We start from the raw sequence: 16,665 nt of genomic DNA, 5'->3' as shown, positions 1-16,665 counted from the left end.
GCGCGCCTCATAGGCTGCAGCGCCCGTCTGTCACCCAACGTCCACGAAGGAGAAGGGTAGAGGGCTTAGCAACGAAGGGGGCGGGGAAAGATTGCAGAAGCGGAGGGAGGCGAAATCCCCGCGCTCTCCAGGAAAAAAGGGGCGTGGCGGAGAAGGGAGAGAAAAGAGGAGCAGCTGCCCCAGGATTGGTTGCTGAAGACGTTCATCTTGAGGCTGGGGCGGGACCGGCTGGCGGCGCGCGCTTTGTCGGTTAGGAGGGTTGAGGCTATTTCGCAGGGAGCGTTTCGCTTACCCGTAGAGAGGGAACGATGGCTGTCGCGGACCCCCAGTCCATGGTAGTCGCCTCCACACGCTCCTATTTCTAATATAAAAACACGGCTATGTTCAACTTGAGTTAATCTGGGTAGAGTGGCTTCGTATACTTCAGAAACTTCAAATTAGTGTGGAAAGAAAGACTGGGGAATTCTGGGAGTTGAAGTCCACACATCTTAAATTAGCTGAGGCATAGAAACATATCCTTAAAGAAAACACTTTATGTTTATTTTCAATCCAAGATAGTCCTCAAATTACAACCATTGGTTTAGTGACCCTTTGACGTTACAATGGCAATGAAAAAAATGACTTAGGACGATTTCAGCTTCCTCATGTTCATTGCAGCTTCCCCAAAATTGGGATGCTTGGCAACTAACTCATATTTATGATGTTTGCCAGAGTTGTGTGATCACCATTTGTGACCTTTTGACAAGCAAGTCAACAGGGAACCCGGATTCACTTAACAAACGTGTTACTAACTTAACAACTGCAGTCACTTAACAACTGTGGCAAGAAAGATTGTAGAACAGGACAAAACTCACTTAACTATCTCGCTTAGTAACATAGGTTTTGGGCTCAGTTATGGTGTAAACCAAGGACTACCTGCTTGAAGAAGATTTTGTTTAGTTGTGTTATATAATATTCTAACTATGAAATCCTAGAATTGGATTTTTAATTATTTAGTGTGATCTAGATCAGACATGTCAAACTTGTGACGTCACCTGATGTCGTGCAACGTATCAGGACAGTTTTGCCATAGCCGGCAATGGGGTGGGCATGGCTTCTGCATGACGCATCTGGCCCATGGGCCAGCAGTTTGACACCCCTGACCTAGATGATTTTGGCTGATCTCAAAAATCTAATAAGGTCAGATCGGATTAATATTTAGATGGGAGACCACCAAGGAATCCTAGATTTAAAAAAAAAACACAAAAGAAAGTAATGTAAACCAACTTTCAAATGGTTGTCCTAAGATCTATGTCAATGGTGGTGAACTTATGGCACACGTGCCAGAGGCGGCAGATCAGGAGCCCGCCCAGCACAAAGGAGGCAAAGCGCCCGACTAACAAGTTTGAGTAGAAGTGGTAGAGCAGAGGTCACCAACCATTGTCGATTGGTGGACTGGAAGAAAAAGGAGGGAAAAGCATTTTAAATGCATGCATGCGTGCACAAAGCCACGAGCACATACGTGCTGCAAATGGGGCGGGGCTAGTGGCTGTATGATACTCACTAGCCGTGCCCGGTTCTTGCTTGGTGCAGCACCTTGTATCTGTACCCCAAGGTGCTGCAGTGGCCGTTTTTGCACCTTGCAGCATGGTGGCCCATTTTGCATCCCCAGTTTTTATATGCCAGAGGTGGCACTCAGAGATGCTTCCCTGCCCCCTCCCCCGAGGGCACCACAATGCTGATGCGGCCCTGGCACTTTGTGATAAATAAATGGGTTTTGGGTTGCGGTTTGGGCACTCGGTCTCTAAAAGGTTCGCCATCACTGATCTATGTGGTGGTTCAGTTTCAATTTAAAATGAATTTAAACATGCTTGGAATAAATACATGTCTGTCATCTGACAAAAATAAAAAAATAATAAAAATTAACAAATTAAAAGGAAAAAAACAAATAAACAAAAAACTCAAAAGGCAGACTCAATGGACTATCTGGTCTTTTTCTGCCATTAGTTTTCTATGTTTCTATGAGGTATCCAGGAATCAAGCTCAATTCGAAACATATTTTACCCAACTTAGTTTTATAGCCAGCTCAAATTTCCAAGTAAAAGAAGATAGTAAATCAATGACGTTGATCAGCATGGTACTTGCAGCTGGTTTGTTGAAATTATTCTCTTACTTTTTATGACAAAAATAAATTTCTGGCAACATTTTATTGAATAGTTTGTACCATTGTACATGATAGATATAGTGAGGATTTCTTTTAAATGCTGTTAGATAGTGGATCCAATCTCTCTGCTTTCATATGTACGTAGTGAGCAGAACCAAAATAACTTTTCAACTTGTCTTTTTTTTTTCATCTCAAGGCTAGAATTCTATACTATGCTCAGGAAAAATATTTCAACCATGTTATTCAAGCAACGAACATTGAACTGTCAAAACATGCTCATGATCCAGTGCTGCTATTTTTCAAGGGTCTTGGAACCTTGTTTCTGGGTAATTAGTAAAAATTATTATTTAAAATAAATTAGTTGTACTGAGTAAACACTGTAGGATTAGAAAATGTTTCTGGAACAGTAATTGGAAATAAATGTGGAACAAGTGTTGTAAACTTTGTGCAGTTTAGAAATGATGATTAATTTACATTCACAATCTGCCATACCTATGCAAATTAGTAATCATAAAGAATTAAGAGATCTCTGAATTAAAACTGAAAATTGAAAAGCTAGAACAAAATCTCCTTGGGTTAAAAAAAGACGTGTGGTAGAACTTGATAGGGCTAAAAAACAGACGTGTGGTAGAACTTGATAGGGCTAAAAAACAGACGTGTGGTAGAACTTGATAGGGCAACTCAGTAAATCAAAATTAGTCTTGAGCAGGTAAGTAGTCTAAAAGATAGCATGAAATCAAAAGATATTGAAATGTCTCAAAGCAATAAAAATAAACTGATTAATACATTAAAAATACACCAATTTCCAAATACCATGAAAAGCAAAATTAGCAAAATAAATGTATCAGATCTATATATTAATAAAACATGAGAAAAGCACAAAAATAAAATATATAATACCAAGGATTGGAAAACAATATTGCATTTCCCTTAGGTCATTTCCACCCAGGCATAAAAATCAAGCCTCTATTTGCAGACCTGATTTTGCATGAATTGCACTGGCCATAGGGTTAGCTTTGCTCTCCAAAGTAATTATGTTTATAGACTTTACAGAATAAGAGTTGGAAGGGACCTTGGAAATCTTCTAATCCAACTCCCTGCTCAATACCATTTCAGACCAGTGGACTGCCCAGTCTCTTCTTAAAAATCTCCAGTAATGAAGCACCCGTAACTTCTGAAGGGAAGCCGTTCAACTGGTTGATTGTTCTGTCAAGAAATTTCTCCTTAGTTCCAGGTTGCTTCTCTCCTTGATTAGTTTCCATCCATGAATTGTAATGATTATAGAATTAGCTTTCCCCTCCAAAGTAACCTTTATGGTAGTTTCCAAGTGAAATATATTAAAAACTAAACTCATTGCTTTGCACCTTTACAGGCCGAATCCAAGAAGGCATCTCACTGCTTGAGAATGCCCAGAAACGACACGTTGATGTTTCCTTATGCTGCCTTCTAGGTCTCATTTATGCTCACAAAAGATGTGAAAATGTTGGTGAGTTATTATCCCACAAATAGTTTAAAATGAAAGCTACAGCATATTTCCAAGAATTGTCTTTCTTCCTTCTCTTCCATTATGATCCCTCTATGATAACACTGAATTATGCAGAGGGAAAATAGCTAAAGTTGGAAAGCCTAGAATGAGGAAAACTTGGCCAAATAAATATTGAGTTTCAGAGAACAAGACGAGACAAGCAGTTATTTTTAAATAATAAACACAAAGAAATTGAAGATAAAGGTCAAATGAAGAATTATTTAAGAACATTACAAAACGAAGCAAATACTTTATGTAAAAAAGTGAAAGAAAAAATAAAGAGTTAATGCAAGAACGCTACAAAAAAAAAATATCTGCACATCAATTATTTATACAATGGTTTGATAAATCAAATGCAAATGAAAAGGAAGCCAAGAGAAGAAACTAGCTAGGTATTGATACAAGAATGAATTTATAGGAACTCAAAAGAAGTTGTTATTAAAAGACAATCTTAATGAAACAGTATCCAGACATAAACAATCACAGCAACTGGACAACAATAACCCAGAATGAGATGGGGTCATTTACTTCAAGCAAATTATCTGTTGAGATACAATGCTAATAATTGCAATAATATTTAATTCTAATCTACACCTATGGCCAGTGTCCCAAGGGTGGCCTCTGTGTGTGTCGATATACCTGCAGGTACTTATTTTGATGCCAGCCAAGCTTCCTGTCATACTTGACCTTTAAGATTTTTCCAATATTTTAAATTTTAAATAAAAATTGAAGGAAAGCAAAGCAATAGTGTTCAGAATGATTTTATTTCCTGAAATGCTTTAGACTCTCCATAAGCAAGAAATAAAAATAGTGAATGAGTTGAAGCTTAGTGCTATGGTTAGATGTATATGTATATGTCTTCCCGCTCAGAAAAATTACAAAGATATGCTGCTTTCTGATTTGTTTTTGAGAGAAAGATCACAATATAGTTACGAAATGGCGAACAGTGTTGGCCTCTGTTCTCGGAATATACTATATTCACAAATATTTGAGCATGTCAACTGTAATATCATAACTGCCTCAATTTTTAACAACTTCAATAGGGTTTGGTTTATATAACATGAAATGCTGCTATGTGAAGAACGTATTAAACAGTATTCATTTGGATTTACTTGACTAAGTACATAAAATATATAAAACTAAACACATAATTGTATAACCTTTTTCACTGTTTAAAAATAATATGATTTCCACAATAGAGTGCTACATGAAAGGAGGCACATTACCGCAATTCTAAGTATTCCAAGACTGATTCTAAGATTTCTCATTCTGTGTTTTCTCCTCTTTCCTGGTGTAACTCCGTTCTCCCTGTTACGTTCTTTGAACCAGGTTTGGAAAAAAAATTTCTTCCATTTGGAATTCTATATTGCTGCTATTTCCAAATGATCTTTTGATGAATATGAGAGGATTACATAAATTAATTTTGAAAAGTTTGTTTTGAAAAAAAAATAGATTAGTAAAGATTTTCTTTATTATTTTGAGATAGTTGACTAGTGTAAGGTCTTTTTCATTTTTAGTAGTTCTTTGGCTGCCATTTTATTATATATGAAAATAAAACAAGTGGAAACAAAAATAATTGTCATCTGTCCTATTTTTTTTTCAGATTCATCTGCTGTTTTGGACTTAGAAACCAAGTTGAAGGAAGCACGCAAAACTGCTGGAAGCAATGCACTGTATTATGCAGGGCTGTTTCTGTGGCTAATGAATAAGAATGATAAAGCAAAGGAATATATTGACAAAATGTTGAAAGTATCTAATGGAGCAAAAGAGGTACAACAGATTAGAACAGGCAGTTTCCCATAACTGAACTCTGAAATGTACTGAAAATGGGTTTTAATTATTTTTAATATTTTGTAAAATGTAAACCCCCTAGGACATAATATGTTTCCTCAGTCTTTCTGAGGCAATAATTGGGCAGTTACTCTTCTGTACATATAAAGAAGAGAATGGACATCCTTGTCTGATGTCTTTATTATTGAAAAGCTTGTGGAAAGTGTTCCTTTACCTTTGATCTTTGCTGCTGGCATATACTTTCTATCCAGATTTTGAATTCTTCTCCAGGATTTACTTCTGAGCTGTAGAATATTGACACAAAATATTCTGAGGTTTTAGTCTTGATGAAAGCCTTGAGCTAGCTAGTCTAGAAGCCTTGGCTATTCACTTCCTACAACCTTTGTTCCCACTGGATATTAGAAATATTGACTAAAACTAATTAGCCATAAAACTAATTTATAAAGAGTCACAGATTAGTATCTTGGAACAAAAGAAAGCACAAGTGATAGATGGACAGAAACTCTAGGTATGGCTTAGTTGAGTAGAAAATACCACAGAAAGATATTTCCCATTTGTTCTTGAAATAATTCTGGAATACATTTCCCCAAGTTAAAATCTTTTTAATATATATAATATGACCTTAACAGAAACCGGAATGTCAAGGATACAAAGATCTATTCTGTGCTGTGGTAATATGCTAAATTTTTCTGTGGTTAACTGAACTATAGATTTATCTGTGGTTAACTGAACTCATTTAACCAAAACAATGATTCACGAAACAAGCAGAATTATAGTTGGCTTGTTTGTGGTTCAGTATGTCATATGAATAGAGATACATTTTCCCCTTGTTTTGGTATAGGGAATCATAAAGAAAGCACATTTCTAGGAATATGGCAGAATAATGCTATTTTTTTCTTGGCTAAATATAATAGTGTCTCCAGGATTGTCAAAATCTGCATGACAGTGGGAATGACATGATGCAAGCCCTAATACTTTTATATGTATGTACATACTCTCTCCAGACACCACCAGTCATATATTAAAAAGGTTGAAATTAGAACGTTTTACATTTATATGTGTAAAATAAGACATTTTCATCTTTTAGTGCTGTAATAATATTTTTATTATTCAACTGCATTTTTATAAATATCATATAGTAAATAAGCATGGAATGTATAGAACATCCTTTGCTGTTCTTATGTTCTGTTGCACCACTTCATTAAATATCTTAAAAGTTCATCACTTTTTAAAATTGCTTCAGGGGCAGGTTTTGAAAGGATGGATTTATGTTACATCTGATAAACAGCATTCTGTTAAGAAATCTATTAAATACCTGGAGGAAGGAATTCAAGACAATACAGATATATTTGGGATGATGGGAAAGGTAGGTTATTACTTTTGGTTTTGTATCTTCAAATTGTTAGGGACATATAAAGAGAAGATTTAGACTTGTGCCTGCTGTCAGTTGAGAAGTTTAATATAGGCTGAATATTCTTGACTGAGCTTAAAAAGCAGAACAGCTAAGTCAATATTACTGGATCCAGGCCCCTCCTGAATCATAAAAGCAGCTAGGAAGGTGATTCATGGTTATGCCTAGGGCCTAGCCCATGGTGTTGACTTCTCTGAAGAAGGAGTGGTTCCTCCTGCCTTGAAAAAGACACTGGTACTCTCCCTTCTCAAATAACTATCAAACCCAAAAGTTTTCAACAACTACCAATCAGTCTCCAACATTCACTTTCTAGGAAAGGTTTTTGAGAAAGTGGTGAGCCTGCAGTGATGAGAATCCTGGAGGAAAAAGGTTATCTAGACCCGTTTTAGCCAGTCAGGTTTTAGCCCGGATTTGGGACCGAGAAGCCTTGGTCATCCTTGTCAAAGATCTATGGTGGAGCTGAGATATTAATGGCACATCCAACCTTGTGCTTGATTTCTCAGCAGATTTTAATACCATTGACAACTATATCCTTCTTGTGCAACTATATGTGTTCTTGTGCAACTAGAATTAGTCCATCGGTCTCTTTCTTCAACTTTCCTGCTCTTAGCCATTGCCAGTTTTTTTTTTAGTTTGCCTATGTAATACTTTGTGTTATTGTAGCTCTTTTCCATTCTTCATTTTATATGGTTGATCACACAATCAGTCAGATGTTTAGACTGTATTTGGCATTTTTATCTATCGAGTCCTTCCCAAGGACCTGGGATAGGCAGATGGTGGTAACATCACAGGATGTAAGTTATTGAGTCGCCAGCAGAGTGGTGGAAATCTTGGCAGCGGTAGCAGTATGGTAGCAATTCTAAATTACTACTACTTAAAAACTATTGGTGAGTCATACAATGCGGCTTGACTGGGCACATATTGTTCAGGCTTGCTAAATGGTATTGCTAAGTTGGAAGATCCTAACTAACATCTTAATGTATACAGAATTCATATTTTGTTTGTTTTCAAATAATAGAATTGTTTGAAATAATCATTCTGGAATCACACAAATTATTTTATAAATATATAAATATGAATTTATTTATTTAACTGAGCTGTGGTGGCGCAGGAGTTAAAATGCAGAATTGCAGACTGACTCTGCTCATTGCCAGGAGTTTGATCTTGACAGGGCTCAAGGTTGACTCAGCCTTCCATCCCTCCGAGGTTGGTAAAATGAGGACCCAGACTGTTGGGGGGCAGTAGGCTGACTCTATAAACTGCTTGGAGAGGGCTGTAAAGCACGATGAAGCGGTATATAAGTCTTAAGTGCTATTGCTACTGCTATTTATTTAAAACATATAGCTGCCCCATCTTAGAACCAACTGGGCACTCCCAGTCAAATGCCAAATCTATATTGAATTTAGACAATTTAATTATCAAATTTAAATGGTTAGGACAACAACACAAAGTTACTTAAATGTCTTTTACAAATAATGCATTTTTCCTTCCTTTTATCCCACCTGATTTCTCTGCCTCTGTAGGCCAAGTATTTCATGGTGCATCAGAATTATTCAGGGGCTCTGGAAATAATTAGCCAGTTAGTGGTCACTTTTCCTTTCTTCGTGCCAGCCCTTGTAACTAAGATGAAACTACATTTAGCAATGCAAGACTGGGAGCAAAGTGTTGAAGAAAGTAAACGGTAGGAGCTTTAAAAAAATAGAAGATTCAGGGAAATTCCTTCAATTTTAAAATGTTTGGGCTGCTCTACCTATCCTGTACTTATAAAGAATATTTAACCCATTTGGTTCTCTGATTCAGCTTATCCTGTCTTCCTGATGCTTGTAAATCAACTTTCTCCAACCTGGTCCCGTCCAGCGGTGACTTGAATTGTTGAGAACTGTAGTCCAAAATATCCTAAAGATATCACATTAGGGAAAGTATTCTAGACTTTTCAGTTCATTGCGCTGATATCTGCTAGAAATAAACAGAGCTTAACATGAACTCTGCTGTATAAATCAAGAGCTCATTTATGAGATCTTAGTTATAGATTTTATAATTTAAATAACTAAGATGAGATCTTAGTTCTCATAGCAGATATCCAAGTGTTTCAAATTGTTCCCAGTGAAATATTGCCTCTAAAGGCAGGCATTCCACTTTGCTATCATTTACGGTTATCATACTTAGAAAGTCCTCAAACAGAAGCTGCCTTAGTCCAATAGGGGAGACATAATAGCAGTCTTCCAGTATCTGAGGGGCTGCTACAAGGCAGAGGGCCAGGTTGTTCACCAAAGCACCAGAGGGCAGGACGAGAAACAATGGTTGGAAACTGATTAAAGAGAGAAGCAACCTGGAATTAAGGAGAAACTTCCTAACAGTGAGGACAATTAACCAGAGGAACAGCTTGCCTCCAGAAATCGTGGAGATTTTTTAAGAAAAGACTAGACATTCACCTGTCTGAGATGGTATAAGTTTTCCTGCTTGATCAGGGGACTGGACTAAAAGACCTCCAAGGTCCCTTCCAGCTTTGCTCTATTCTGCTCCATTCCATATTCTATTCTATTCTATTCTATTCTATTCTATTCTATTCTATTCTATTCTATTCTATTCTAAATAGACAATGATAAGATGCTGTTGTTTGTCTTTTATACATTTTTCTAGTTAGAGCACTGTCAGGTTTCCATCTAACTTTTAATTAAACCAGTGGAGCTTACTTTTCTGTGCTTTGGAGCACATAGGGGCCCAAACCTAGCACTTGTTAACTATTCTATAAGTTATTGTTTTTAACTTTAAAGGTTGCTGACTGGTTTTATGTTTTGGAATCTTGATAATCTGAAGAATCATTTTGCACAGTTATCTGAAGCTCTACCAGCACTATTTAGCTCTGAAAAAATAATCAATAAATTATAGCCCATTCCAGCATAACTTTTAATCAGATAGAATTGGAATACATTAATAGATATACTGGATAACCAGTCTTATTCCCCTTTCTTTTCTTGGATGGAAATTTGTCCTGCTTAACACTGTTTACAACATTAGTTACTGTCAGAATCCAATTATATTTCATTTTTAGTTATCTACTTGGAAAAACCCCATTTCTGCTCTCTCTGGATTCTGTCATACTACAAAGGGAAAGGGGGATGAGCAGAGGGGTTTATGGCTCTCACTTCCTTCATTAAAACTTCAAAAGGACTGGATGTTGATTCTCACCAAGAGGACTGACCATAACAATATGGCCATCGCCTTTCATCTACTCTCTCTGAAGTCTCCCTTTTGCAGGCAGTAAGGAAAAATGGGGGGAACAAGGATCATCACCTGGAAGAACTGTGGGGTGGGGGCTGCTTGGGAACGCACGCCTGCAATTGTTTTCTCTTAATAAAGATGCCTGTTGGAAAAGATACTCCAAGAGTTCTGTCTTCTTAAGATGTAAAGTGAGGTGGGTCCTTACAGTTACAATATTAATGTAACGACAAAAAAATAGGATGTACAAGTATTATAAATAAACATTGATGCAAATGTAATACTTGAGTTTAGAAGAAAGGAGCAAACTATCATCCAAGAAGAACTGAGATGATGTCTCAAACATGAACTTGTTTCTAGAGTAACCAAGAAAATTGGCCATGTTATATAGATCAGTAGATGCTTTTTCTTTGTTTTTTTGAAAATAGAAGTTTCCATAGCTCCCCAAAACTATAGAATTTGCCCCATCGTCCATATATTTTAAAAATGATGCAATCCCTTTTTAATTTATTTTCATAGTCATCCTTCATTAGAATATGACCATGTATTGACCTGTCACTTTTGACTAGAATTAATTTCTCTTTTAATATTAATAATCTATCTGGTATTACTTTCTCATTCCCTGGAAACCATTTTTGTTTTAGCATCTTAAGCAAAGAGCCAAATGACATAGATGGACTCCAATATATGGTGGTAAACCATCTTGCTGTCACTGGTAATAAAAGCATGGTGAGTATTATTTTAGTAATGGAGCCTTAGATTAATACCTTTAGTTCAATCGGAATTATAATCTTTATTCACAGTGAAGCATGCCACGTTTTGTACTGTTAACAGCTTGGGAATATACCTTATTATCTAGATAGAAACATGTCATAAAGAGTTTGCAATATAACTCAGAATTTCAGAACAGGACAACTTGCCACAGCCAATTTGCTGTGGGACAACTCACTACAGGACAATTTAACCATTCAATTTAATTATTTAAAATAAAATATGATTCTATTCCACTGTTTTTTTAAATATTATTGTAACTCTTATCCCGCAGCAAGTTGTTCCATGGCAAGTTGGCTGTGGCAAAATATCATACACCCCTCAGAATGTATCCTTGATATCTGAACTTCATTAATAAAAACAAGTTTCTGACCCGTAGAAAGGAACATGTGAGTCTCTGAATATAGTATTTAGGATTTAGGAAGTTGGATTAGAAGATATGATGCTCAAGTCTACACAGCTACAGAAACTCACAAAATGATTTGAAACTAATCATTATCACTCATGATGAATCTCTCTCTCAGATCTATTGATGTGATTAAACAGGAGGAGGGAATGTTATCTTGAGTTTCTAGAAAAGACAAATATAATTAAATAATAATATAGATAATTAGTGATCTTGGTCATGAGAGTTTTCTTATATGATTCAATGTAACATGTAAGAAATCATTTGTGTCTGATTATAAAAAAATATTGATGTTTTGAATATAGGCATTACGTCTGCTTAGAGAATTTATTGTTGCTTTGGACATGAAAGAGCCTCAAAGACCAGAATTTCACTTCCAAAAAATGCTGGTGATCACTAGACTGGTAAAGCCCTATTAATCTTAATATTTAGTTTTGCCTATCTTCCTCAATTTAATTTGTTTTTGTTTCTCCCCTTGTTTCTAATCAAAATTTTAGTGATGCAAACAAAGATCTGAATTACAGCTACTTTGTTCATTAGATATGTTCTAAAAAAAAAACAACTTATAATCCTTGTTTCATTTATACGTTGTGTGTGTGTGTGTGTGTGTGTGTGTGTGTTTACGTTTGGAACTGTTTTATATTTAGTCTGGGAAGAATCAAGATATCCTTCAGGAAGTATCTGACTTTATTAAAACCGCGTGTAGTAAGCTCCTATCTACCGATGCACGTTTTGCAAATGAATTAGGATATCAGCTAATCTTTCAAGGGAAGTGGAAGGAAGCTTCTATGTGGTACAGAAAAGCCATAGATTTGGATGAAAATACCGTAGATTCATTGACAGGTAGGCTACTACTATATAGGTTTAGATATATGTCTATTTGCCCTTCACATTTGAACTATATATAATGCCTCTACTTGGGGCACATTTTAAGAAATAGTACTGAACATTTAGGAATGTTTTTGGAGCAGTGAAAGATGAGACATATTAGAGAGTGTGAAAATGCTGTTCATCCCAGAAAAAGTCACATGGGTATGGCTGGATAGTGGAAGACAGAAGCATTTAAAGAGCAAAATTAGAAGACTTCCAGAGATAAATGAAGCTGCTAGGCATTCTTTGGTTGAGGAGAAGAAGGGAGGGGGAGGGGAGGAGAGGAGAGGAGAGGAGAGCCAAAATCAACAGATAAAAGAGCAACTGTAAAGCGTCTGTCTCTAAAGATACGGTGGCTGGAGAAAGCAGCAGTAGAGCAAACAGCTCCAAAGCCTGTTTAACAGTCTAAAGCAGTGATGGCGAACCTTTTAGAGACCGAGTGCCCAAACTGCAACCAAAACCCACTTATTTATTGCCGGGTGCCAGGTGGGCATGGCCCATTGGATGGGTGTGGCTGTGGTCATGGCAGATTGTGTTGGTGTGGTCACCTCAATGTTGCTCGTGGGGAAGGACACCTGTGGGAGGGTGGGCAGGATTGGGGGAGATCCAGGAGGTCTCTGGCAGGTGGGGCGGTAGGCAGAAGGTTTGTCCTACGGGGTGAGGCGAGGCAGGGCAGGAATGCCATTGCCATGGGGCAAGGCAAGGGCCAGAGCAGCTGCTGCCTGACACCATCAGCCCCTGCACACAGAAGCCAGCGAGCGCATGGGGGTCGACGGTGTCTGTCAGCAGCCACAGCCTGCTGGCCCCTCAACCAGCGCACTCTGGGGCTCCCCAGCCTGCTACCAGCAGTTCAAAGAAGTCACCTATGAGCTGGATGGCTGGCCAACAGCTGAGGAGGTGATGCAGGGGTCGTGCCCGGAAAAGGAGAGCATGCAAGGCCAGGAGGGACAGGGCAGGGGGAGGGAAACCAGCTGTGCTGGGATGCATCCGGTCATGTGGGACCTCGGCGAGTTAGCAGGTGGCTGGTTGAAGAGGGACAGTTGCCATCTCCGGGGCATGCTCACAGAGAGGGCTCTGAGTGCCACCTCTGGCACGTGTGCCATAGGTTCGCCACCACTGGTCTAAAGAGTTAAAAGAATTTCCCCTTGCAAAATGAATAATGAAAAACAAAGAAAATTTTGTTAATAAAGAATGTGAAAAAAGTAAGAAGAACTTAAGAGATAAAAAGAAACACAGTAAACCTTAAAAAACTAGTATAGTAAATTAGGAAAAATAAAAGGATTTTAGTAAAATAAATTCACTATAAACAATAACTTGCATAGTTTTGTTTGTAAAAATTTTGTTAATAAGTTATTCCACCATTTGATTTATATGGATGGTTTATTGCCATCCTGAATATATTTGAACCTCTAACTGGGGAAAGATTCAGAGAAGAGATTGTAACTAAATTGAAATATGATGATAAGCAACTTCCATAATTTATCTTTTATGATCCCTTCGCATTAACAGTATTATCAATTGCTTTGCTGCTTTTTTACAATAACAAGACAATGACAGTTATTAAAAGTATATTTTGTCCTATATGTTAATTACAGGGATTATATGGTGCCAGGTGCTTGGAGGAAAGCTAGAAGAAGCTGAACAACAATTAGAGTTCCTAAAAGAAGTTCAACAGTCGATTGGAAAATCTTCAGTTAGCATGCTCTTATTTTCTTTGATTACTTATTTTACTTGTTTTTTTTGTAGGATCCCCATTAGTCACTCCTAGAATTACTTCCATTTGACACCATGATGAAATAATGAAATAATGATCATGAGAACAATTGAATGTCAATTCAGTGATGATACAGGATACTTTAGTTATTAGCAAGGAATTTGTTGTACACACTATGAAACTGTACAATTAGTGCTCCTTCATGCACATAAATGATCCATGTATCAGGTTAGAGGATTCACATTGAGCTCGAATTTCCTAATCTGAGATTGTAAACTCCAAATATTTGGCTGTGAGATGAATCTGATTTTCAAAAAGCTATTGGACCATTCATCAACTCCCTCCCAATCCAGACCATCTCTCAATATGGCAGATAGCAGTGCCTGCTTGTGTGATGATGTTTCATGTGTTTTCATACTTTTTAAAACTTACATGGAAAAGATCACACGTACAGTTGCAGAATAATTCCATGTAATTCCATGTTACTGGTAAAATATTTGCTTGCCTAGGCAGATTAGGTTGCTGAAGTGGATTATGATGAAATGGAATGCCTTAAATGGTCTGATTACTACCTGTAGTGCCTGTTCTGATTTTCTTCATTATAAATTTACTTCTCCTTCAGTTTCCAGTGTGTTATGAGAATTGTAACCACTCATTGTATTTGACAATGAAAGTACAGTATTCTTTGCTACTGTTGAATTGGTAGAATGACTACAACATTCTTGCTGTTACATAAATAATGTTTACAAATGTAATTTTGCAGAATTGATATCATTAATTGAAATGCTGATGTTATTTCATTGGAAAATAACACAGAACAAATGCATACGCATAATTATGTACAGTGCTTTTTTTGTAAAAAAAAAAAAAAATCACACACGTCATACAACCCGCCTTGCTTACTCTATAAGGTTCTATTCAAAAAAGGTGCCGGAACTCCGTTCTGAGTGTTCTATGAGAAAAAAAGCCCTGATTATGTAGGTGTAAAATAAGGATTTTTATCAGGAAAGAGCTGCAGATTTGCCTGTTCTCCCCATGCTGCTTATTTGTTCAAAATGACCAGGTGGACCAGGAAAATTTTGCGTATTTTTCTCTCTGATCCCCTCTCTTGCAACCTCTGGGGATGCTTCAAAGAAACCAGGGCCATCTGAGTGTGTCTCACAAATCAGTTGGGACTTGTTGGTATTTAGTTTAAGGATTATGATTAAAATTTGTTATTTTAAAGTATTTATTTATTCATTAGAGTAATGTCTACATCAAACCAAACTGATCTGCATAGAATTCACATGCAGCATTCAACATTCAACCAGTTAGAGAAAGTTTAGTAGAATTCCCACATGAAAGAGAAGGAAACAAATAATCCTGCTCCCCTCCCTATTTACACTCTAGTTCAGTGATGGCAAACCTTTTAGAGACCGAGTGCTCAAACCACAACCCAAAACCCATTTATTTATCGCAAAGTGCCAGAGCTGCATCAGCATTATGGTGCCCTCAGGGGGGGGGGCAGGGAAGCACTTCTGAGTGCCACCTCTGGCACACAAAAATGGGCCATGCTGCAAGGTGCAAAAACGGCCACTGCCGCACTGTAGGATGCAGATACAAGGCACTGCATCACGCAAGAACAGGGCAGGGCTAGTGAGTATCACGCAGGCACTAGCCCCATTCCATTTGCAGTACAAAATGCTTCCCCCTCCCTTTTCTTCCAGTCCAACAATGGTTGGTGACCTCTACCACCACTACTTGAGCTTGCTAGTCGGCCGCTGTGCCTTCTTTGTGCTGGGTGGGGCTCCTGCTCTGGACGGCGGTGGTGGCCTGATGCACCTGCTGCTGGCAGTGGTGCGCGTGCCAACAAAGAGGGCTCTGAGTGCCACCTCTGGCACGTGTGCCATAGGTTCACCACCACTGCTCTAGTTTATATACAATGTGCACTGAATTTCATGTATATTAACTTCATTTTTAAAGCATTCTCTCTCTCTTCCAGGTCCTAGCTTATCTGCAGGCTGTTATTGCTTCAAGGAAAAACAAAACTGAACAGATTGTTGGTGCCTTTCTCAACGAAGCCGCAGAACTTCATTTTTCTGCTTTGCATGGTCTTCCTTTGAGTATTGAATATTATGAAAAGCTGAATCCCATGTTTCTGATTGAAATTGTGAAAGAATATTTGGTCTTTTGTCCCAAACAGGTAGAAAACTTCCTTACTTGCACTTTCCTAAGCAGTAGAAATTTGGGGAGGGATGAGAAGCCTTTTGATATGGGGTCCAGATGAATGGAGATTAGCTATTAATGGTGCATTCAAGCCTGCCAAAAATGTAAGATCCCTTATCTCTCCACCCCCATTTTCAATTTACAGGTAGTCCTCAACTTACAGTGATTTATTTAGTGACTGTTCAAACTTACAACATCACTGAAAAAGTGACTTATGACTAGTTTTTACACTTACGACCATGCAGCATCCTCATGGTCATACGATCAAAATTGGGATGCTTGGCAACTGACTCATATTTGTGACAGTTGCAGTGTCCCGGGATCATGTGATCCCCTTTTGTGACTTTCTGAGAAGCAAAGTCAATGGAGAAGCCAGATTCAATTAACAACTGCAACAACTAACTTAACAACTGCAGTGATTCATTTAACAACTGTGGCAAGAAATGTCATGAAATGGAGCAAAACTCACTTAGCAACATAAATTGTGGGCTCAATTATGTTTGTAAGTCAAGAACTATCTGTACTGGCACTAAGATCTGCAGGGGTCTTCAAACTTGGCCCTTTTATGACTTGTGGACTTCAATTCCCAGAATTCCTCAGCCAGCGTGCC

General features: G+C 37.8%; 1 protein-coding gene across 9 annotated transcripts in view; it reads left to right on the top strand.

Moving 5' to 3' along the window:
• Positions 1-11: 11 nt before the first annotated feature.
• Positions 12-16,665, top strand: part of TTC21A (tetratricopeptide repeat domain 21A) — a 49,195-nt gene continuing 32,541 nt past the window's right edge. For 4 of the 9 annotated variants that reach the window (XM_039355258.1, XM_039355260.1, XM_039355256.1 and 1 more), the window contains exons 1-11: positions 12-335; positions 2,340-2,469; positions 3,516-3,629; positions 5,272-5,438; positions 6,703-6,825; positions 8,394-8,551; positions 10,734-10,818; positions 11,572-11,670; positions 11,914-12,109; positions 13,732-13,829; positions 15,832-16,032. In XM_039355258.1, coding sequence (XP_039211192.1) covers positions 309-335; positions 2,340-2,469; positions 3,516-3,629; positions 5,272-5,438; positions 6,703-6,825; positions 8,394-8,551; positions 10,734-10,818; positions 11,572-11,670; positions 11,914-12,109; positions 13,732-13,829; positions 15,832-16,032 — 1,398 coding nt within the window. In that variant the 5' untranslated portion in view covers positions 12-308. Of the gene's footprint in view, positions 336-2,339; positions 2,470-3,515; positions 3,630-5,271; positions 5,439-6,702; positions 6,826-8,393; positions 8,552-9,360; positions 10,286-10,733; positions 10,819-11,571; positions 11,671-11,913; positions 12,110-12,392; positions 12,623-13,731; positions 13,830-15,831; positions 16,033-16,665 lie in introns of those variants that run through there. The other 5 variants (XM_039355259.1, XM_039355261.1, XM_039355262.1 and 2 more) reach the window with 5 other exon arrangements.

The sequence above is a fragment of the Crotalus tigris genome, unplaced genomic scaffold (genome assembly GCF_016545835.1).
Source record: "Crotalus tigris isolate CLP2741 ecotype Arizona unplaced genomic scaffold, ASM1654583v1 scf7180000018650.477379, whole genome shotgun sequence".
In the NCBI taxonomy this organism is placed as follows: domain Eukaryota; kingdom Metazoa; phylum Chordata; class Lepidosauria; order Squamata; family Viperidae; genus Crotalus; species Crotalus tigris.
This window is presented reverse-complemented; position numbering and strand designations above follow the sequence as displayed.